Genomic DNA, 22,160 nt, shown 5'->3' with positions numbered 1-22,160 from the left:
ATTCTGCCAAAAAGTGACAACCAAGCTTCCCATGAGAATCGGAACTTGCACAGCTCTGAAGAGCTCCCGGAAAACAGGTTTCCACAGGCAGCTGGGGAGGCCTGGAAGCCTCCCTTGCTCACTCCTTAAACACAACCGGGCTGACTCCCCGATAGGATTAGGGCTCTATAAATTAGAAGTCATTATTCAACCTATGGCTGAAGTAAAAAACTACAGAATCGCCGACTCTTTCTCTCCGGATTGAAGCCAGCCACGCCCCGCTATGAAAACCCAACAGAGCACCCTTACTGCGCCTGCGCACAATCCCCAGTCACTTGCGGTTTTTTCCAGAGGTCTCAGTCGCTTAGCAACACTGGAGTCACAGTGGCAGCGCTCTGGAGCCTCTTTCCTAGCAAGGGTAGGTCAGTGTTCTCTCCTGACACTCCTGGCGGCCACGTGCCAGGCTGGAGGGGACCATGGAGGGAGAGGAGAAGCAGCAGTAAGTGCCAAGGTTCATCTTTCTGTTACCCCTTCTGAAAACCGTTTCCCTTTCTTGTAGGTTAAGGGAGTGGCTCGGCACACACTTCATCCAATACATTCTCTCCTCGGTTTTCCAGGATTTGAGCAATTACAGTATCTTTTTATATTATTATTATTAGATATATTCTTTATTTACATTTCAAATGTTGTCCCCTTTCCTGGTCCCCTCGCCCCGAAAGTCTCATAACCCATTTCTCCTCCCCCTGTTCCCCAATCAACCCCCTCCCGCTTCCCTGTTCTGGTATTCCCCTACACTGCAGCACCAAGCTTTCCCCAGACCAGGAACCTCCCCTCCCTTTGATATCCAACAGGGCCATCCTCTGCTGCTTATGATCTGGAGCCATGGGAAACTCAATGTGTACTCTTTGGTTGATGGCTTTGTCCCTGGGAGTTCTGGGAGTTGTTTCTCCAATGGCGCTGCAAACCCCTTCAGCTCCTTGGGTCCTTTCTCTAGCTCCTCCATTGGGGACCCTGTGCTCAGTGCAATGGCTGGCTGAGAGTAACCCCCTCTGTCACCTGGGAGGCCCAGCACACCCCCCCTTGGCCTCCCAGGTGACAGCTATATCCAGCTCAGATCAGCAAGCACTTGTGGGCATCCATAATAGTGTCTGGGTTTTGTAGCTATATATGGGATGGATCCCTAGGAGGGGCAGTCTCTGGATGGAGGCTCTGCTAGTGCATGACAAATACTGAGGGGGACACTCTCAGCCAGCCATTGAACTGAGCACATGGTCCCCAATGGAGGAGCTAGAGACAGGGCCCAAGGAGCTGAAGGGGTTTGCAGTGCCATAAGAGGAACAACAATATGAGTCAACCAGTACTCCCAGAGCTCCCAGGAACTAAACCATCAGCCAGAGAGTATACATGGAGTTAACCATGGCTCCTGACACATAGGCAGCAGAGGATGACCTTGTTGGACAACAAAGGGAGGAAAGGCCCCTGGTCCTGGAAAGGCTCAATGCTGTAGTGTAGGGGAATGCCAGGACAGGGAAGCAGGAGAGGGCTGATTGGGAAACAGGGAGAGGGGAGACAGCTTATGGGACTTTCGGGGTGGGGGGGGAACCAGGAAAGGGAAAATCATTTGGAATGTAAATAAAGAAAATATCTTATAAAAAATAAAAGGGGAAAAATGTTTCCACAGGGTACATACAGTGAACCCAAGGCTCCTCCTGTAAGAATGCCTCCTCTGCAGCTGCTTCCTCCTGCTGCACCTGCCGCATCCCTCTGACGTCACTCTTCTGATGTCACTTTGGCACTGCATACACGCAGTCATCTGTAGGGATCCTCAGAGTGATCCCAGATACGGATCAGCTTTACCTAAGAACATGTAGAAACAAAACCTCTCAGGGTCTCCCCATATGAACCCTGAATCAGAAACTCTGGGACCCTAACAATCTCTGGTTTGACAAGGCCGGGGTGGTTATGACGACCTTTGGTGGACTGTGGAATGGAAATAGGAGAGCTAGAAGGAGTGACTTGGTGCCAGGGAGACCTGGTTCCAAAATGGTATTCTTGTCATCAGAACAGTGACACTTACTGTAGGCCAGCTAGAGAACTGGTTGAAACAAGTTCCTAGGAACAAGCCTCAGGGATTACTATCTGATAGGTTAAATTATACCTTCAGATTTGTTTGACCGATAATTTTGAAGATCATGCTTTATGTCTAAAGATGGACACATTTCTGATAAGAGTTTTAACAGTTACAGTTCTTCTGGAATGTTTCTTCCTCAAATATCCTTAATTTGTCCTCATCACTCCCTTTCTCTTTTCAATTATCACCTTCACAACACCTTGCCCCTCCCACCTACCTGCATGCCTCTTCCTCCCGGGATATTGTCCCTACCATGTGGCACCATCTAATAGATTGTGTATGCCCTGTTTCATTTCTTCTCTGCCTTCCCTAGAATGTAAGCCCTGTGAAGACAGGAGTTTTCTTCTGTTTCCCTGCTGTATCCTAAGCCTCATGCAGCACCCGGCATGTAGAGACCCGCTGACTGAATTAGCCAGCATTACTCTTTCTCTCACATCAGTCACAATAGCTACTGTTCTTATATAATCAAGGAATGGAATCTTAGATATTAAATAGCAGAGTTGCTTGCATTGCTGATATACAACCCAGGGTCTCAGGCACTGCTTTATCTGTATAAGGTATTGCACTGTACAAAAATGTTTCTACAGAATCAGGCATTTCACATTTGTTTGTTTTCTATAGCCATCCACACTGTGATATACAGAACCAAGTAAATGCATAAACGTGTAAGCCAACATCCACAGTCCTTTCCTTCAAGGATCTGATACTCATGTGCTGGTGTTCAACCATGAGAAACATATGGAGAAAGTGAAGACCAAAGAGTCCACAGCCTAAAATTGACCAGAAAGTTGCAATTTTTAAGTAAATACAGAGATCTGAGAAGTTGTTTACACTTTTTCAGTAATCAGTTTTTCTAAATCCTTTGCAAAGAGGCATTTTTGTTACAAATCAAGGAAATAAGATCACAAAGAATCTGAAAAATGTTTTTATGTGGGGTGGAGTGAAGGTTAAGGGTGTACCGCTAAAGCAAAGGCGGAGTAGAAAAATAAGTCTAGTACATTCACCTGAAATATATAAAGAGTACAATGCAAAGTTGAGCAGAACACACTTACCTGGGTGTCAGGCAAACAGCAATCAATGAACTAATAGTCCTCTGCATGGAACTTATTGATCCATGATGGTATTTCTGGTGCTTACTAAAGACAAAGAACAAGATGCATGCAATTTGAGTTATAGTAAGAGCCACAAAAGAATGTACAAGCCTGGAGCATCATGGGGAGGGGATCTAAGAAGTGTCTGGGGAAATGATTTTTCAACTAATACCCAAGTGATGCTAGGGAACTGGGAAAGACCAGAGGTGAGGGAGAAGGAAGAGCAAGAGCAGGCACCCTGAGGAGAAGAGAACTGAAAACAGAAGAAACTTGAATGAGACGGATGAGATGAGCTGGCTCAGTGCACACTCAATACAATCAGGAGACTAGGTTTTACTATAAGTGTGATCGAAAGCTATTGGATATTTTTAACTGAGAAATTACAATAGAAATGATGGGCTGGCTTCATTTTGAAGTAAGGTAACGGGTATATTTAAGGTCTGTGAATAAGGCGAAGCAGAACTACCCATTTGTCAGTATAAATCTAGGAACTTTGTTGTTATTGTTTTAACCATGTTTTTATTCTTTTGATGAGATCATACAATGTATCTAGATCATATTCCTTCCCTCTAATTCTTGCCAGACCCACTCTCTCCTTCCTATCTCCCCAGCTTCATGTGCCCTCATTTCTTCTCTTCTTTAACCCATTGAGTCCAGTTAGTGTCACCTAGATACTCTAGGGTGTGGGGCCTGCCCTGGAGCATGGTCATCTAACCAGGGTCACACCTTTAAAACAAAACTAAACAAAGCAAACAAACAAACAAACAAACAACAAAAACAAAACCCAACTCTTTGAGCCTAGCAACTCTCATTTACCAACAGCCCTTTAGGTAGGGGTGGGACTTGGTACCCATATAACCCCCTTCCATGCTGGGATTTGTCTGGCTTGAGTTTGCCCAGGACTTGTACATGCTGTCAGAATCACTGTGAGTTCATATGTATAATTCTCCAGGTGTGTCCAGGAAACAATCTTTCCTTATAGTCACCCAACACTTCTGGTTGTTGATAATCTTTCCAATCTCTGAGCCTAGAGTTGAAGAGATTGATACAGATGTCCCAGTTAGGCCTGAATGTGTTGAAGTCACTGAATCACAGCACATTGACTGATTGTGGCTCTCTATTAATTGTCTGCTGTTGCAAGACGTAGCTTCTCTTTGGATCGTAGTCATTAGGAATCATTTTAATATTATGTCCACTTGGCAGAATAATAGGTTCTCCGGGGCCTCTAATGTATCTAGTCATATGTTCTTAGCCCCATTAAAGGTGCCAGGTATGACTTCTGTTTCATGGAATGGGAATTAAATCTAATTAGAAAGTGGTCAGTTAACTCCTTATAATATTTATGTTTCTATTGCTGTGACAAAACACAAAAATCAACTTAGAAAAGAAAACATTTAATTGGGCTTACAGTTTCAGATGGTTAGTCATTGACGACAGAGTAAAGGCATAGTAGCAGAAATCACTGAGAATTTGAGCTTGACCCAAAAGTAGGAGGCAGAACAATAGAACAGTGGGAACTGCACAAGTCTTTTGAAACCCCAAAGTCAGCCCCCCCCCAGTAACATGATCTTAAACAAGACCACACCTCTAATCCTTTCCAAACAGTGCCAACCAACTGAAGACAAAGTATTCAAATATATGAACCCATTGAAGACACTCTCATTCAAACTAACACACTCCTGTAACATTTATGCTCCTGAACCTATGGGCATACCTTAGCAAGGCAGTCAGTATGTTAGCTCATAGAATTTAGAATGAGTAATATTCATGATTACTGTTCTCTAGTAGCCTATACAGCAATTTCCAGCACTATGAACACTAGCTAGTATGGATAAAGATTCCAAGTCAATATGAACTTATTTTCTTTATGTTTTATGACTCAAGTATGTGATATCTTGAGCAACAGAGTCCTATCATCAAGATCTGGAGGGGGGGGGGTAACCAAGAGTAAAAGCAGTAACCCGGGATGCTTGAAAGTCTATGAAATCCCACCAGACACAAAGAAAAAAATGCTTTAAAGATAATCCATTAGTGGTGCTGAAATATTCCTTTTTTTTATTCGATATATTTTTTATTTACATTTCAAATGATTTCCCCTTTTCTTGTCCCCCACTCCCCGAAAGTCACATAAGCTCCCTTCCCTCCCCCTGTTCTCCCACCCACTCCTTCCCACTTCCCTGTTTTGGTTTTGCCTTATACTGATACACTGAGTCTTTCCAGAACCAGGGGCCACTCCTCCATTCTTGTACCTCATTTGATGTGTGGAATATGTTTCGGGTATTCCAGTTTTCCAGACTAATATCCACTTATTAGTGATTGATTGATCTTTTGAGACTGGGTTACCTCACTTAGTATGATGTTCTCCAGCTCCATCCATTTGCCTAAGAATTTCATGAATTCATTGTTTCTAATGGCTGAATAGTACTCCATTGTGTATATATACCACATTTTTTGCATCCACTCTTCTGTTGAGGGATACCTGGGTTCTTTCCAGCTTCTGGCAATTATAAATAGGGCTGCTATGAACATAGTGGAGCATATATCCTTGTTATATGCTGGGGAATCCTCTGGGTATATGCCCAGGAGTGGTATAGCAGGATCTTTTGGAAGTGACATGCCCAGCTTTCTGAGGAACCGCCAGACTGATTTCCAGAGTGGTTGTACCAATTTGCAACCCCAGCAGCAGTGGAGGAGTGTTTCTCTTTCTCCACATCCTTGCCAACACCTGCTGTCTCCTGAGTTTTTAATCTTAGCCATTCTGACTGGTGTAAGGTGATATCTCAGGGTTGTTTTGATTTGCAATTCCCTGATGACTAGTGAAGTTGAGCATTTTTTAAGATGTTTCTCCACCATCTGAAGTTCTTCAGGTGAGAATTCTTTGTTTAACTCTGTATCCCATTTTTAATAGGGTTATTTGGTTTTCTGGGGTCTAACTTCTTGAGCTCTTTGTATATATTAGATATTAGCCATCTATCTGATGTAGGGTTGGTGAAGATCTTTTCCCAATTTGTTGGTTGCCGATTTGTCCTTTTGATGGTGTCCTTTGCTTTACAGAAACTTTGTAATTTTATGAGGTCCCATTTGTCAATTCTTGATCTTAGAGCATAAGCTATTGGTGTTCTGTTCAGGAACTTTCCCCCTGTACCGATGTCCTCAAGGGTCTTCCCCCGTTTCTTTTCTGTTAGCTTCAGAGTGTCTAGCTTTATGTGGAGGTCCTTGATCCATTTGGAGTTGAGCTTAGTACAAGGAGACAAGGATGTATCAATTCCTATTCTTCTGCATGCTGACCTCAAGTTGAACCAGCACCATTTGTTGAAAAGGCTATCTTTTTTTCCATTGGATGTTTTCAGCCCCTTTGTCGAGGATCAAGTGGCCATAGGTGTGTGGATTCATTTCTGGATCTTCAATCCTGTTCCATTGATCTGTCTGCCTGTCACTGTACCAATACCATGCAGTTTTTAACACTATTGCTCGGTAATATTGCTTGAGGTCAGGGATACTGATTCCCCCAGAATTTCTTTTGTTGTTGAGAATAGTTTTAGCTATCCTGGGTTTTTTGTTATTCCAGATGAATTTGAGAATTGCTCTTTCTAACTCTATGAAGAATTGAGTTGGGATTTTGATGGGTATTGTGTTGAATTTGTATATTGCTTTTGGCAAAATGGCCATTTTAACTATATTAATCCTGCCAATCCATGAGCATGGGAGGTTTTTCCATTTTTTGAGGTCTTCTTCTATATCCTTCTTCAGAGTCTTGAAGTTCTTGTCATACAGATCTTTCACATGTTTGGTAAGAGTCACCCCAAGGTACTTTATACTGTTTGTGGCTATTGTGAAGGGGGTCATTTCCCTAATTTCTTTCTCATCCTGCTTATCCTTTGAGTATAGGATTTGCTTGAGTTGATTTTATAGCCTGCCACTTTGCTGAAGTTGTTTATAAGCTGTAGGAGTTCTCTAGTGAAGTTTTTTGGGTCACGCAGGTAGACTATCATATCATCTGCAAATAATGATAGTTTGACATATTTCCAATTTGTATCCCTTTGACCTCCTTATGTTTTCAAATTGCCTGAGCTAGTACCTCAAGTACAATATTGAAAAGATAAGGAGAAAGTGGGCAGCCCTGTCTAGTCCCTGATTTTAGTGGGATTGCCTGTCTGTCTTAGACCTTCCCCCCCATGTTAGCCGAGCCTGGCTTTGCCTACTAGAACTCTGGCGTCCGTAGTCAAAATGGTGGCACGACCGGGCGGGGCAAACAACCTCCTGCCCGCCCCCCTCCCCCAACAGCCCTGGGCCTGGGTGCAGGCCAACGCCCATCGGTCTTAGACTACCCCCCGCCCCCCCCCCCCCCCCCCCCGCGATGTTGGCCTCGGGTTATATTTGCGTACCTCAGTCTGTCTGATTATTCTGGCACCTGAGATCCAAGATGGTGGAGAGACTTTCGTAACTGACTAGCTAGAGGCAGAGTTCTGATGTAGCTTCTGTGGGGTGAAAGGTGCTGTAAATCTGCCACAGCTTGCAGCCCAGCTGGCCAGCGAAGGTCAGTGGTAGCAGGTGCAAGGCCTGCCTGGACCCTGTCACCTTGGTTCCACTGCTGATAGCCCTTCCTCTGGACCAGCTACCGCAGGCACCGCCAGCAAAAGTGCGAAATATTCTTTGCTAGCTTGTGGTGTCTAGTTTGTGTATTGTTCTACCATTATCAGGTAAATTCATTTAAACTTGTATTAAATTTGTATATGTATATATTTTTGGATGCTTCCATAATGGTAGTGTGCTGGTTAGTTTTGCAACTTGACTAAAATAGATGTACATAGGGAATTGAGGAGTTGCATTAATTGAGGAATTGCCTCCACCAACTGGTGTGTAGGCATATCAATTAAGCATTTTCTTATGTAGGAGGGTTCAGTTCACTGTGAGTGATACCATCTTTGAGCAGGTGATCCTAGGTTGTAGAAGAAATCAAACTGAGCAAGACATGGAGTATCTAGTACAATTGACCCCCTTTCTTTTTAACACACAGACATTTATTTATCCCCAAGATCTCACATTAAAAACATAAATACCATTAAAAGTCCCAGAGTCTTTACTCCCTGTACTAGGTAGTTTTGTGTGTCAACTTGATGCAAGATAGAGTCATCAGAGAGGAAGGAGCATCAGTTGAGATGTCTCCATGAGTTGCAGTTATAGATAGAAAAGCAAACTAATATGTATTTATATGACTTTTATAAAAGGCAGTCTTCTATAATCTAAACCACTTCCTTTTCTTAACTATTGATGGATAAAGCAGCATTGAACATGGATTGGCAGGAAGTACTGTGGTAAGATACAGGGTAGGTTGCTTGATAAGTGCTCAAGAGTGCTAGAGCTGAGTTGTGTGGTACATGGATTTCTCACTTTCTTTATTAGATATTTTCTTTATTACACTTCAAATGATATCCCCTTTCCTCCTTTCCACTCCAAAAACTCCCTATCCTATCCCCCCTCCCCGTGCTCACTAACCCTCCACCGCTCGATTCCCTACCCTGACATTTCCCTACACTGGGGCAATGTGCATTCACAGGACCCAAGGGCCTCTCTTCTCACTGATATCCGACAAGGCTATCCTCTGCTGCATATGCAGCTGGAGCCATGGGCCTCTCCATGTGTGTTCTGTGGTTGGTGGTTTAGGCCCTGGAAGCTCTGGGAGTACTGGTCGGTTCATATTGTTGTTCCTCCTATGGGTCTGCAAACCCCTTCAGCTTCTTCAGTCCTTTCTCTAGCTCTTCCATTGGGGACCATGTGCTCAATCCAATAGTTGGCTGAGAGGATCCCCCTCTGTACTTGTCAAGCAGTGGCAGAGCCTCTCAGGTGACATCTATATCAGGCTCTTGTCAGCAAGCACTTGTTGGCATCCACAATAGTGTCTGGGTTTGGTAACTGTATATGGGATGGATCCCCAGGTAGGGCAGTCTCTGGATTGCCTTTCCTTCAGTCTCTGCTCCATGCTTTGTCTCTGTATATCCTCCCATGGGTATTTTCTTCCCTATCCTAAGAAGGACCAAGGTATCCACACTTTGGTCTTCCTTCTTCTTGAGCTTCATGTAGTCTGTGAATTACATCTTAGGTATTCCTAGCTTTAGGGCTAGTAGTCACTTATCAGTGACTGCATTCCATGTATGTTCTTTTGTGATTGGGTTACCTAACTCAGGATGATATTTTCTAGCTCCATCCATTTGCCTAAGAATTTCATGAATTAATTGTTTTTAATAGCTGAGTAGCATTCCATTGTGTAAATGTACTACATTTTCTGTATCCATTCCTCTGTTGAAGGATATCTGAGTTCTTTCCAGCTTCTGCCTATTATAAATAAGGCTGCTGTAAACCTAGTGGAAGATGTGTCCTTATTCCATGTTGGAGCATCTTCTGGGTATATGGCATATACCCAGAATATGGGTTCTCAGGTAGTACTATGTCCTGAGGAACTGCCAAACTGATTTCCAGAGTGGTTGTACATGCTTGCAATCCCACCAGAAGTGGAGGAGTTTTCCCTCTTTCTCCACATCATCGCCTTTACCTGCTATTGCCTGAGTTTTTGATCTTAGCCATTCTGACTGGTGTGAAGTGGAATCTTAGGGTTGTTTTGATTTGCATTTGCCTGATGACTAAGGATGTTGAACATTTCTTTAGATGATTCTCAGCCATTCAGTATTCCTCAGCTGAAAATTATTTGTTTAGCTCTGTGCCCCATTTTTAATAGGGTTATTTGGTTCTCTGGAGTCTAATTTCTTGATTTCTTTGTATACTTTGGATATTAGCCCTCTATTGGATGTAGGATTGGTAAGGATCTTTCCCCTATCTGTTGGTTGCCATTTTGTCCCATTGACAGTGTCCTTTATCTTACAGAAGCTTTGCAATTTTATGAGGTCCCATTTATCAATTCTTGATCTTAGAGCATAAGCTATTGATGTTCTGTTCAGGAAATTTTCCCCTGTGCCCATGTGATTAAGGCTCTTCCCCACTTTCCTTTCTACTAGTTTCACTGTATCTGGTTTTATGTGAAATTTCTTGATCCACTTGGTCTTGAGCTTTGTACAAGAAGATAAGAATAAATGGATTTCCTGAAATCATTTGGAATGTAAACAAAGAATATAGAAAATAAAAATATTTAAAAAAAGAATGAATGGATTTGCATTCTTCCACGTGATAGCAGCAAGTTGAACCAGTACCATTTGCAGAAAATGCAGTGTTTTTCCCACTGTATTTGTTTTTTCTCCTTTGTCAAAGATCAAGTGACCTTAGAGTTCATTTCTGGGTCTTCAGTTTTATTCCATTGATCAACCTGCCGGTCACTGTACAAAAACCATGCATTTTTTATCACTATGTCTCTGTAGTACAATTTGAGGTCAGTGATGCTGATTCCCCCAGAAGTTCTTTTATTGTAAAGAATATTTTTCACTATCTTGGGTTTTTTGTTTTTCCAGATGAATTTGAGAATTGCTCTTTCAAACTCTATGAAGAATTGAGTTGGAATTTTGGTGGGGATTGCATTGAATCTGTAGACTGCTTTTGGCAAGATGGCCATTTTTACTCTATTAATCCTGTGAATCCATGAGCATGGGAAATCTTTCCGTCTTCTGAGATCTTCTTTGATTTCTTTCTTCAGAAACTTGAAGTTCTTGTTGTACAGATTTTTCACTTGCTTAGGTAAAGTTGCACCAAGGTATTTTATATTATTTGTGACTATTGTGAATGGTGTTGTTTCCCCAATTTCTTTCTCAGGCTCTTTATCCTTTAAGTAGAGGAAGGCTACTGATTTGAGTTAATTTTATATCCACCCACTTTGCTGAAGTTGTTTATCAGATTTAGGCATGCTCTGATGGAATTTTGGGGGTCACTTAAGTATACTATCATATCATCTGCAAATAGTGATATTCCGTCATCCACAGATTTCCAATTTGTATCTATTTGTCCTCATTTTGTTGTCTAACAGCTCTGGCTAGGACTTGAAGGGGTGTTGGATTTTGTCAATGCTTTTCCAGCAGCTAAGGATGTGAACGTGTTTCTGAGAGTTCTTCTTTGAGTTTGTTTATATAGTGGATTACGTTGATGGATTTCCTTGTATTGAACCATCTCTGCATCCCTAGGATGAAGCCTGTTTGATCATGATGGATGATCATTTTGATGTGTTTCTGAGAATTTTATTCAGTATTTTTGTATAGATATTCATAAGGGAAATTTGTCTGAAGTTCTCCTTCTTTGTAGTATCTTTGTGTGGTTTAGGTATCAGAATAATTGTGGCTTCATAGAATGAATTGGGTAGTGTTCCTCCTGTTTGTATTTTGTGAAATAATTTTAAGAGTATTGGTATTATGTCTTTTTTGAAGGTCTGATAGAACTCTGCACTAAACCCATCTAATACTGGGCTTTTTTTGGGGGGGGGGGTTGGGAGACTATTAATGATTGTTCCTATTTCAGTAGGGGTTATAGGACTATTTAGACCATTTATCTGATCCTGATTTAACTTTGGTACCTGGTATCTGTCTAGAAAATTGCCCATTTCATCCAGATTTTCCAGCTGTGTTGAGTATGGGCTTTTGTAGTAGAATCTAATGATTTTTTTTAATTTCCTCAGTTTCTGTTGTTATATCTCCCTTTTCATTTCTGATTGTGTTAATTTGGATACTGTTGCTGTGTCCTCTGTTTAGTCTGGCTAAGGGTTTATTTATCTTGTTGATTTTCTGAAAGAAACAGCTCCTGTTTTGATTGATTCTATGTATAGTTCTTTTTGTTTCTACTTGGTTGATTTCAGCCCTGAATTTGATGATTTCCTGCCATCTATTCTTCTTGGGTATATTTTGCTTCTTTCTGTTCTAGAGCTTTCAGGTGTGCTGTTCAGCTGCTAGTGTACATTCTTTCCAGTTTCTCTTTGGAAGCACTCAGAGCCATGGGCACTGTTTTCATTGTGTCCCATAAGCTTGGGTATGTTGTGGCTTCATTTTCATTAATTCTAAAAAGTTGTTAATTTCTTTATATCTTCCTTGACCAAGTTATCATTGATTAGTGTTGTTCACCTTCCATGTGCAGGTGGGCTTTCTATTGTTTTTGTTGTTATTGAAGACCAGCCTTAGTCCAAGAACATTGATTAATTGATCTGATAGGATGCACAGGATTATTTCAATGTGCTTGTATCTGTTGAGGCCTGTTTTGTGACTGATTATATGTTCAATTTTGGAGAAGATATCATGAAGAAGAAGGTATGTTCTTTTGTTTTAGGATGAAATGTTCTTTAGATACCTGTTAAATCCTTTGGGCCCATAAGTTCTGTTACTTTCACTGTTTCTCTGTTTAGTTTCTGTTTCCATGATCTGTCCATTGATGAGAGTGGGGTGTTAAAGTCTCCTACTGTCAATGTGTGAGGTGCAAGGTGTGATTTGAGCTTTAGTAAAGTTTCTTTTATGAATGTGGATGCTCTTGCATTTGGAGCATATATTTTCAGAATTGAGAGTTCCTTGTAGATTTTCCTTTGGTGAGTATGAAGTGTCCTTCCTTCAATCTTTTTTGATTACTTTAGGTTGAAATTTGATTTTATTCAATATTAGAATGGCTACTCCAGCTTGTCTCTTGGGACCATTTTCTTGATAAATTGTTTTCCAGTCTTTTGATCTGGGTTTCTTGTATGCAGCAAAATGTTGGGTCCTGTTTACATATCCAGTCTGTTAGTCTGTGTCTTTTTATTTGGGGAATTGAGTCTATTGATATTAAGAGATATTAAGGAAAAGTGGTTGTTGCTTCCTTTTATTTTTGTTGCTAGAGGTGGAATTATGTTCATGTGGATTTCTTCTTTTTGGTTTGTTAAAAGATTATTTTCTTGCCTTTTCTAGGGTGTAGTTTCCCTCCTTGTGTTGGAGTCTTCTATTTATTATCCTTTTAAGGGCTGGATTTGTAGAAATATATTGTGTAAATTTGTTTTTGTCATGGAATTTCTTGGTTTCTCCATCTATGGTAATTGAGAGTTTTGCTGGGTATAATAGTCTGGGCTGGCATTTGTGTTCTCTTAGGGTCTGTATGACATCTGCCCAGGATCTTCTAGCTTTCATCGTCTCTGGTGAGAAGTCTGGTATAATTCTGATAGGTCTGCCTTTATATGTTACTTGACTTTTTTCCCTTACTGGTTTTAATATTCTTTCTTTGTTTTGTGCATTTGGTGTTTTGATGATTATGTGACAGGAGGAATTTCTTTTCTGGTCCAGTCTATTTGGAGTTCTATAGGCTTCTTGTATGTTTATGGGCATCACTTTCTTTAGGTTAGTGAAGTTTTCTTCTACAATTTTGTTGAAGATACTTACTGGCCTTTAAGTTGGGAATCCCTGCTCCCTTCTGTGCCTATTATCCTTAGATTTGGTCTTCTAGTTGTGTCCTGGATTTCCTGAATGTTTTGGGTTAGACGCTTTTGGCATTTTGCATTTTCTTTCACTCTTGTGTCAATGTTTTCTATGGTATTTTTCTCACCTGAGATTCTCTCTTCTATCTCTTGTATTCTGTTGTTGATGCTTGCATCTATGACTCCTGATCTCTCTCCTAGGTTTTCTATGTCTAGAGTTGTCTCCCTTTGTGATTTCTTTATTATTTTTATTTATTAAAATATTAGTAAATTATTAAAATAATTTTATATTTATTATTTCTACTTCTATTTTTAAATCCTAGATGGTTTTGTTCAATTCCTTCACCTGATTGGTTGTTTTTTCCTGTAATTCTTTAAGGGATTTTTGTGTGTTTTCTTTAAGGGTTTCTACATGTTTTCATGTGTGCTCCTGCACTTCTTTAAGAGTGTTATGTCATCCTTAAAGTCCTCTATCATCATCATCATGAGAAGTGATTTTAGAACCAGATCTTGCTTATCCCATGTGTTGGGATATCCAGCACTTGCTGTGGCAGCAGAACTGTTTTCTGATGATGCCAAGTAGCCTTGGTGTCTGTTAGTAAGGTTCCTGAGCTTGCCTTTCACCATCTAGTTATCTCTGGTGTTTGCTGGTCTTGCTGTCTCTGGCTGGAGCTTGTCTCTCCTGTGGGCCTGTAAGACTGTGTCAGCACTCTTGGGAGAGCAGCTCTCTTCTGGTGGGAGCCATGCACAGAGAGAGGGCTGTGGAACAGCCCCAGCTCCAGGGTGCAGATTGGGACCAGAAGGATCCTCTCCCAGCTGCTCGATGGTTTCTCACTTGTTGAAGACACTCTTGGGTGGTTTCTTTAATGGCATTGCCAGTTCCCACTCCTGTTGGAAGTTCAGTGCCCTCCTGTCTCCACATCTACAAACAGCTCTTCCACCTTGTGCTGTTTGACCTTGGCCATTCTGACTGCAGTGAGAGAATATCTCAATGTACATTTAACTCCCTAAGGATGTTGGACTATTTTTTGCAATGTTTCTCAGTCACTTGTAATTCATCTTTTGAGAACTGTTTAATTCCATGATCTAATGTTTAATTGGATTGTTTATTTTCTTCATGTTTAGCTTTTTGTTCATTGCATCTTCTAGATAAAAATCCTCTGTCATATTTGTAGCTGGTAAATAGTTTTTCCCCATTCTGTAAACTGCCTCATCACATAATTGATGGTTGTTCATGTTCTATTTATCAGTTGTTGATTTTAATCTCTGTGCTTTCTCAGTCCTGTTCTAAGAGTACTTTCTAGTGCCAGTAAGTTCAAACCTAGTCCTTGGTTTCTCCTCTATCAGACTCAGGCACCAGTGTCTACTTCGGTTAGGTGTAGACATACCTTCTCTGCCTAGAAGCAAATCTTCTGTAGATTCAAAATATTCCTGAATATTTGTCTGCTGATCTTCAGACATCTATGGAGTGCTCACTAGGTTCTTCACGTGGATCCTGAGTGGCAAAGGATAGGTCACAATGAAAGTGAAGGTGCTCCTTGGGGACAAAGCACAGGATGCCACACCATCCTCAGATGTAAGAAAGTGTGACTTCCTTCTCCTCTTATGCATCCCCCACATCCTAGCAGCTGCCAAGATTTGAGCTTGTCTGCCCCTAAACTTTAATGGTCCTTGAGGTTATGAAATGTATATCCTTTGGTTTATGAAATATTTTAAGCGTATTTTTAATTTTCTTTTGTAATTTTTTTGGTGTTTTGAGATGGAAGGTCTTATTGACCTGCATCTTGCTCCATCGCCCAGGCTATCCTTGAACTCACAGAGATCTACCTGCCCCTGCCTGCACTGGACTAACAGGTATGTGCCACCTCATCTACCAATTTTCATTTTTATAGCATAACTATTAGAAGCAAAGAACATTGGGATTGAAATGATTGTTTAACCTGCACAGTGGTCTTTTCTCAAAATTATAAAGATGGTGAACATTTGATAAGGTTTTCCAAGTCAACTTTTAAAATTAAGTCATTACCCTTGTTCTGAAGCTTGAATTGATGCCCTGTCTTCATGATGGAAGTGGGCTCTATAAGTTTCTTCTCCCTACTGCTGGGCATTTCATCTACGGTCCCTTCCTTTGGGTCCTGAGAGTCTCTTACCTCCTAGGTCTCTAGTGCATTCTGGAGGGTCCCCCAACCTCCTATCTCCTGAGGTTGGCTGTTTCTATTCTTTCTGCTGGCCCTCAGGGCTTTAGTCCTTTTCCCTCATCCAATACCAGATCAAATTCTACTCCCCAACCCTGGACCCCATCCACTTGTCCTCCCAGGTTTGCCCTCCCTCTCCCCTTGTGATTGTTTTCTTCTCCCTCCCAAGTGGGACTGAGGCATCCTCACTTGGGCCTTCCAGCTTGTGGACCTTTTTGAGTTCTGTGGACTTGGGACAGGGCATCAAGTGAGGGAGGGGATTGCCATCCCACAGTCAAAACTCTGACTCATAAGTGTTCCTGTCTGAAAGAACTGCAGGGATGGAAATGGAGAGGAACCCGAGGAAAAGAAGGTCCAGCAACAGGTCCAAAGTGGGATCCAGCTCAAGGGGAGGTCCCAAGGCCTGACACTATTACTGAGACTATGGAGCGCTCACAAAAAGGACCTAGCATGACCCTTCAGAAGATCCAAAAAGCAGTGAAAGAGTCAGATGCAGATATTTGCACCCAACCAATGGACAGAAGCTGCTGACCCCTGTGATTGAATTAGGGAAAGTCTGGAAGAAGCTGAGGAGTAGGGTGACCCTGTAGGAGGACCAGCTGACTCAATTAATCTGGACCCTTAAGATCTCTCAAACACTGGACCACCAACCAGGCAGCATATACCAGCTGATATGAGGCCCCCAACACATATACAGTGGAGAACAACTGAGTCTGGGTTCAATCAGAGAAGATACACCTAACCCTCAAGAGAATGGAGGCTCCAAGGAGTTTAGAGGTCTGGTTGAGTCAGGGGTAGGTGGTGGGGACATCCTAGTGGAGGCAGAGGGTAGGGAGGAGGTATGGGATGTGGAGCAGTCAGAGGGTAGGCAGAGTAGGGGAATAAATCCTGGAGTGTAAATAAATACATAAATAAATGATAAAAAAAAGAAGCTTAAATTATCTAGGCATACAGTGTGAAAAGTTGCTCTTAACATGGGAACTTCTTCATTTATCTTATCTATCTATCATCTATCATCTATCTAGTGTGTGTTGCATGTACCTGTGGGGTGGCCTACATGAACCAATGTGGGAGTGTTGTTGGGGTGCCTTGTTCTACCCTTCTCTGACTTATTCCCTTGAGAAAAGTCTCTCCCTGAACCTAGCACTAGGCTGGCTGTCAGCAAGGCCCAGTGATCCTCCTGTCTCTATCTCCCACAGTGCTAAGCCTGCAGGCACTTACAGCCTTACCCTGCTTTTAACATGGCTGCTGAGATTTGAACTCAGGTACATGTGAGGCAACTTATTTTACCTGTTCTTGTCCACTGAGCAATCATCTCAGCCCAATAATACAATTTTTTAAAAGATATGTTCAAATTAGCATGTGAATAACTACTCCATGATTTATAAGCACAATCAAGTCATTACTCTTCAAAAAAAATGATAGTCTGCTCAGTATACTAGAATGCCATGATAATAATCACTATTAACATGGATTCCTTTAATTCCTGCAGGATTTAGAGTGAGAAGATACCCCAAGATATTTCAAGTTTTAATAACATAAGTCTACCAAATGCTTGAAATATATTTAGATCTTATCTCATTTAATTATAATTATGGAGATGTTTATTGGGATAAATGATTTACCACTTATGTTTTTCAGACAGCATAAAATAGAAGATGCTGATATAGCATGTGTAACTGAAAAAAAAGAAGAAACCAAAAATGAAAAAAATCCTGGGAAAAGCACCCAACACTCAAAACTCTGTGTGGACAGAAGACGTGTAAATTATGCTAAATTCATATACACAAATGCAAGAACATACAATGAGCCAGTTCCCTACATTGATAATAAAGGGCCAGAAAAGCAGGTTGGACAGATGTTTGCTATATATAAATGTAGAATTAGACTTGGAAGCTGTTTTGGAGGGCAATTTGATTACAGTCTATTTAAAGGTCATGACACATCTCAGAGTAGGGCTGTTGTAACCAGTAGTTAAGTAAGCAGGGGCTTAGCAGAGAACCATGGCATCTAAGCTCTCTGTGGGTGGGTAAGGGGATGGAAGGAAGAATCCAGCTAATGCTTGTAGGGCATCAGTCTGTAGCCAGTTAGTGCTGCTTGAGGATCTCTGAGCAGTGTTCTCTGTACGGTTGTTTCTATCATGTGCTAACATAGCACTTTCCATGATGTTTAGAAATTCTGATTTCCTACAAAAGGCTAGCTTCCACTTACTAAATGCACATAAACTGCTAGGAATAAGTTAAATTATATGTAAATTATATTCTTTAATCTTTACAATCTGTATAAATTGTTATTTAAAATATTTTATAGATAATACTCCTGGGTGGTTATATAGTAAACAGATATTACAGTCTTCTTTCTGGCCCAGGACTATTGGCTTACCTAAACTTCTCTCACTCTATCTACCGTATCTACCATACGAAATATAGTACATCATTTTTTGAGTCAGATTTGTTGAAGGATAGTTGTAGTTATCTCCTATTACTGCTGCTTTCATTTACAAGCTTCAGAACTGGCTTAAAGAAACTAGGCTGGCTCTACTCTCAGACTGTTCTGAAGCTTGGAATTTCCAAGCTGGTCTCACTGGTTCCCCGCAGGGGTCTTAAGGAAGAAACTGCTTCTTGCTTTTCCCAGCATGAGGAAGCTACCTCTAGACCCTGGCTCAAGGCATCTTCCTCTTCAGAGTCAGCAACAGCACACCTCCACCTCTTTCCCTGGACAGTTATCTCGCCCTTCTCATAGAAGGACTCTTGAGATTACTGTAGGCTCACCCCATACTCCAAGATAACCCACCCCCATCTCAAAATTCCTGCCAACAATGCCCTTTTGCAGTTTGACACAACTATTCACAAACTCAGAGATTAAGACACAGGAGTATTTGGCTGGTCAGAGGAACATGTTTCTGACTATGCTGTCTATGCTATGAATTTCACCCATTCGAATGTATAGTCCTATCCATTTGTCAACGGTGTAGTCATCTCAGCTACACAAAGCCAGCTGTGGAATTATGCCTTCATCTTGCAAACTTCTCCTGGGCTCCTTTGTACACAGCCTCTTCTCTCTCTACAGAATGACAGTTAAAAAACTGACCTGTTTTCTATAGTTTTATCCCTTTCTAGGGAACCATAGTAATTTATACAGTTTGTGGTTTTAAAAAATTCTCTCAGGGAAAATGCATAATGTTCATTCTCTCTTCGTTCTTGATTTTTTCACCCTTTCTCTGCTACTGTATATTTTCCATGTGACTCTGGGCAAATAAGCTTCGGCTTCCTTATCTATAGAGGAAAGGTTATTGTGAGGATTCGTTGTGAGACAGAATGTTTCCTGTGGAGATGCAGCACACATATCTACTCATCCCAGAAAGGAATCTCATGACAAACCACAGTATGGAAACCATGAAAGACCAACTTAGTGAATCGATATGAGTTCTATTGGGCTTACTTACAAGAAAGACTCAATGACAGCTTCATCACCAAGGGCCACCCCAGCATGGGGTGACAGCTCAAAAAAAAAAAAAACACTAGAAAACCTGGAGCACACTGCACAGCCTGCAGACAGCTCAACAGGTTAGAGAGTATTCTTACCAAGTGACTTTTGGTCTAAACCTCTTCCCAGAAACAAGGCTGATTTCTGCTGCTTTTAGGCAGTTGGTCTGAACTCAGAGGTTGGTGTTTTATTTTTTTGTCTTGTTTTTTGTTTGTTTTGTTCTATTGTTGGTTTGCAGCTCAGCCTCCTTCCTTCTGAAAGGGGCTCTCCTCAGTCTTTTTTGGTTACTCTGGCAGGGAGGGACCTAGTGAATCTTACCAGTTTCAGGGACTTATTGACGCTGTTTTGAGCTATATACCTTCCCACCTGAGGAGTTTCTTGTAGGATGGAAGGTTTTAATCTCTGAGGAAACTGTTTTGCAGCAGGCTGAAAATAGATACTTTTGGTCAAGTCCTTTTCTGGATGCTAGAGATTCAGCATGGAGCCAGATAAACAGGGGAAATGCTCTGGCTTTAGGCTGCCCATGGGCAACAGAAATAAACTAATTAGGATGCTGAATGGCATGTGCTTATGTGGAGGACAGAGAGGACTGCTGGTGGTACAGTTGCAACCTTATTTTTCTTTTAATTTTGTTTCTCTCTCTCTCTCTCTCTCTCTCTCTCTCTCTCTCTCTCTCTGTGTGTGTGTGTGTGTGTGTGTGTGTGTGTGTGTGTGTCTTGCAAAAACCTATTCTCTTCCATGTGTCAGTGCTGTGGGGATTAAGCTCAGACCATCAGACTTCCTGGCAAGTGCATGTACCTTCTAAGCCATCTTGCTTGCCCAGAGTTGTAGTTTTGAATAGGTGATCAGAGAAAGTCACATGAATAAGGTTCTAAGTAAGGAAGCGACTACAATATCATACATTCTTGGTACACAAAGGAAGCATATTAGAAGCATTTGTTCTTAGTGACACAGTCTGCTGATCTGCACAGCTGTGGAGCTGAGTAGCCCACTGTATCCTACTTACAGCTGGATTCTGAAGTAGGAGACCTAACACAGTGTTGGCTCTAGAAACCAAACAACATAATTTGCCATTGCAATTTCTCACATAAGTGTTTTCCAGCATGACTTTTGTGGAAGGAGAGATGTGTCATGTAAATGGTCTTAGACACCTCAACCTGTTCCATTTCTTTTCTGGCAATGGTTAGGTGGAGTTCTGCTTTCACATCATATTTAAATGGAGATTGTCTGGGGGGCCCTCCATACTAACAACTCTATCATTCCTCTGTTAACAGTGACCAAGTTCAGATCTGTTTCTAAGTCATCTCTCTCCACAGTGGAGACACTAAGAGAATGAAACTGGTTCAGAAAAAAGAAAGCTAGAAGCTTGAAAACTTAATCCCAAATAACTTACTCTAGTTTGTAAATATTGTGAAAGACAGCAACAAAAATTGGCTAGCTATTTTTGCCATCGGCAAGGCTAGCTGACAAGTGTTGCATACCACTGAGAACCAGGCAAAGTAACTTTGAAACAGAGTAGAGCAGACACGAGCAGGACACCACAATTTAGAGGCATCGGCACACACAGTTAAGGGAATAGTCATGTTTCAAAGCCAAAAGGAAAGCAACAAAGAACTTGCAAATGCCCTCATTTCCAGGAACCTGAAAAATGCTCACTTTTATTTCACATGTGTAAAATTTGTTCCTTTATCCAAGATGACATTTCTTTTTAAAAGTTAGCTTAGTTAAAACATAGTAATACTGGCTTTAAAGTAAAATTAGGCTGCCTAAATATTTTAACTGTCCTCTACTGGTATGATTGTACACTGAGATGTCAAGATATGCTTTCTTTGGTTGCTTGGTTATTCTGGTAGGACCACTATGTAGGGTAGCATCTCCCTATATAGGTAGCCCAAGTCTTGAACTTGAAATCCTTCTTCCTTAGATTCCTGAGTGCTAAGATTGCAGGTGTGTGTTACCGCACCTGGCATTTAGTTTTATTGGTTTACGAGATTTTTTAAAATGAAATAAACATATATGCATTTCTACCTAATGACATAAGGATCCTAGAAAAAGTAAAGCTAGTTTTCTACTGCTGTTTTTTGTTTAGTTTTGTTAAAAGCTATTCTAACAGGAAGAATTGGTACTGAAAGAAAAATTATGGGCCCTGGACCTCCAAGATCAAGTTCTCAGCACAAAGAAGATTCATTTGCCCCAGCAGAACAGAGATCAGGGAATAAGAGTCAAAGACAGGAGATAGAGGATAAGGAAAGGAACAAGGGAGAGGGAGGAGGGGTATTTGTCCCAAGGGACAAAGGACTGTGTCTGGATACATAAGAGACAGATGTGGCCCTTAGGCAAATTGTGGTTTATAAAGGTACAAGAGGAAAAACCTTTGTATGGGTGAGTTATTTAATTTTTATTGGGCATGTTAATTAGGGAATCCAAAGGGGCCTTTTGATTGCTGGACTTCAATACTTGATAGCTGGTAGTCAGTTTCAGGAGGAGGAAGTGGCCAAATAAGGCACTAGACCTTGGTGACTAGGTTCAGGAATATAATCTAAGAGTTTCTAGTAACACAGAGAAGAGACAGGAGAGAGGGTGAAGAGGGTGAGGCATGCCAGAGCTATGCTCACCACACTCTAACCAGGGTCCCTTCAGGTCCTTTTTTTGTTTTTGTTTTTTTTTATTACTGATTTATGTATCTAGATCCCAATGCTGCCCTCCCATTCTACCCCAACAGAGGCCTTTCTTTCTTTTCTTTTTAATTTTTGCTAGATATGTTCTTCATTTATATTTAAATGTTCTCCCCTTTCCTGGTCCCCCATCTCCCCGCCAGAAAGTCTCATAACACATCTCCCCTCACCCTGTTCCCCAATCAACCCTCTCCCATTTCCTTGTCTCAGCATTCCTCCACACTGCAGCATTGAACCTTTCCAGGA

The 22,160-nt window shown here is 41.3% G+C and overlaps 1 protein-coding gene across 1 annotated transcript in view; it reads left to right on the top strand.

Moving 5' to 3' along the window:
- The first annotated feature begins 262 nt into the window (after positions 1–262).
- The window catches only part of C11H2orf73 (chromosome 11 C2orf73 homolog), a 63,843-nt gene continuing 41,945 nt past the window's right edge, over positions 263–22,160 (top strand). Inside the window, exons 1-3 of the mRNA XM_052199723.1 lie at positions 263–397; positions 15,318–15,412; positions 17,395–17,602. Of these exons, the coding sequence (XP_052055683.1) occupies positions 263–397; positions 15,318–15,412; positions 17,395–17,602 (438 nt within the window). The remainder of the gene's footprint in view (positions 398–15,317; positions 15,413–17,394; positions 17,603–22,160) is intronic.

The sequence above is a fragment of the Apodemus sylvaticus genome, chromosome 11, assembly GCF_947179515.1.
Source record: "Apodemus sylvaticus chromosome 11, mApoSyl1.1, whole genome shotgun sequence".
Classification (NCBI taxonomy): Eukaryota; Metazoa; Chordata; class Mammalia; order Rodentia; family Muridae; genus Apodemus; species Apodemus sylvaticus.
The sequence above is the reverse complement of the archived record's forward strand: the minus strand, read 5'-3'. Positions and strand labels throughout refer to the sequence as shown.